Here is a 1633-nt window from a genome sequence, read left to right as displayed (position 1 = left end):
GGATTTGAATTATAAAACCCCCCATGCTCCCCTTTTTGTTTTTTTCAAAAAATGAAGCAGCATTAAAAAATCCAGGCTTCTCAAAAGTATACCAAACCCCAGGGGGCATTTTTTTTGCATCACCAGCCGAGTTCACCTGCGGTTGATTGCCATAAAATACGAGCTTCTTCAGAAAGATCTCCTTGGTCCATACACATATTACACACACAAAAAAGGCTAGCCCGACCCCGCAACAAAAAATAAATATTGTATTTTACATGAAAAAAAGTAATTTTTTATTACGTTAAGTTTTCAAATGTTTTTGCTGTTTTTTTTTTTTTCCCAATTTTCAAAAAGAAAATAGGGAAAAAAATCAGACCATTTCCAAGAATTTTTTTGGTAAAATTGTTGAAAATCTTTGAAAATAAGCTTTATTGGCCTTTGACCCCCACTTTGGGGGTCCATAAAGGAGGAGTGACCCAGGGGTGTTTCTTTGTTAAATTCTTCATCCAAAATGGCTAACTTATTAATGGATTCTTCTGGAAAACCACAATATAAAGAGACTTGAAACCAAAAAAAAGGAAACCAACTTACAATTGTAGGAATGAACTTTGGTTTCAATTTTTTCGCCAACAAATCATCCCATTGCCAGTCGATTAACTAAATAAATTTAACAAATGTAATTAAAACCAATTTTAATCAAACCATCAACATTTTTTTAAATAAGTGAAACATTGAACAATTTTTCAAATCGGTGTTAAGTGAGCATACAGTGTGTGAAAATTGCATTGCAGAATAATTAAAAATAACAAACACATTATTATTATTATTTTTACCCTGAAAAATCGCTGCTTCTTCACTTCTTCAGCATCCGCTTCAGATGAACCTAATCGTTTCGCAGGATTCTTTCTCAACAACTGAAACAAATAATCACAAATAGTAAATTTGAAAAAAAAACTCTGAAGAATAATTTACCCGACGCATGATTGAAATTGCTTCAATACTGAGAAATCTTGGATAACGAACGTCATCATTGACAATACTATCGAAAATCTCTTCTTCATCATCACCAGAAAATGGAGGCTATATACATATACGATGAAAAAGATAACATTTAAACTCAAACGGATTACAAGAGATAATTATAATAATTACAAGTACAAGCATACCTCTCCGACTAACATTTCAAAAATCAATACACCAAGACCCCACCAGTCAACGCTGCGAGTGTACATGCTTTCACTGAGCACTTCTGGGGCCAGAAATTCCGGAGTACCGCAAAATGTGGACGTTCTATCTTCAAAGCCCATATTCTCTTTGCAAAGACCGAAATCGGCTATTTTCAAATATCCATCCCGGTCGAGCAGCAAATTATCCAATTTCAAATCACGATAAATGATCTTGTTGTCGTGCAAATATTGCAAACCGAGAGTCACACAAGCGGCGTAAAAGCACGCCCGTTCTTCGGTAAAATATCATCATGAATGTGCCGCATCAAATCACCGCCCATCGCATATTCCATTACAAAGCAAACGTGCTCTCTTGTTTGAAAGCAAGCGTACAAGTTGATCAAATTGGATGCTTGGATCGATTGACATTCAAAATACGCTTCTCCAGCCATTCACGAATTCAACCTGAAACAGGTGAAAAAAAT

The 1633-nt window shown here is 35.2% G+C and overlaps 1 protein-coding gene across 1 annotated transcript; it reads right to left on the bottom strand.

The window, feature by feature from the left end:
- Positions 1-573: 573 nt before the first annotated feature.
- On the bottom strand, positions 574-1600 carry Tsp_15021 (protein kinase; the record flags this gene model as incomplete). The annotated part of the gene is made up of 5 exons (XM_003366621.1): positions 1483-1600; positions 1149-1441; positions 955-1062; positions 816-896; positions 574-639 (listed from the first exon to the last, which is right to left on the bottom strand). Coding segments are annotated over exons 1-5 (666 nt in total), but the record flags the coding sequence as incomplete, so codon positions are not given.
- Between the last annotated feature and the right edge of the window lie 33 nt (positions 1601-1633).

Source organism: Trichinella spiralis (assembly GCF_000181795.1).
Source record: "Trichinella spiralis strain ISS 195 chromosome Unknown Scfld5710, whole genome shotgun sequence".
Taxonomy (NCBI): Eukaryota; Metazoa; Nematoda; class Enoplea; order Trichinellida; family Trichinellidae; genus Trichinella; species Trichinella spiralis.
Note: the sequence above shows the minus strand (reverse complement) of the source record. Positions and strands in the feature narration are given on the sequence as shown.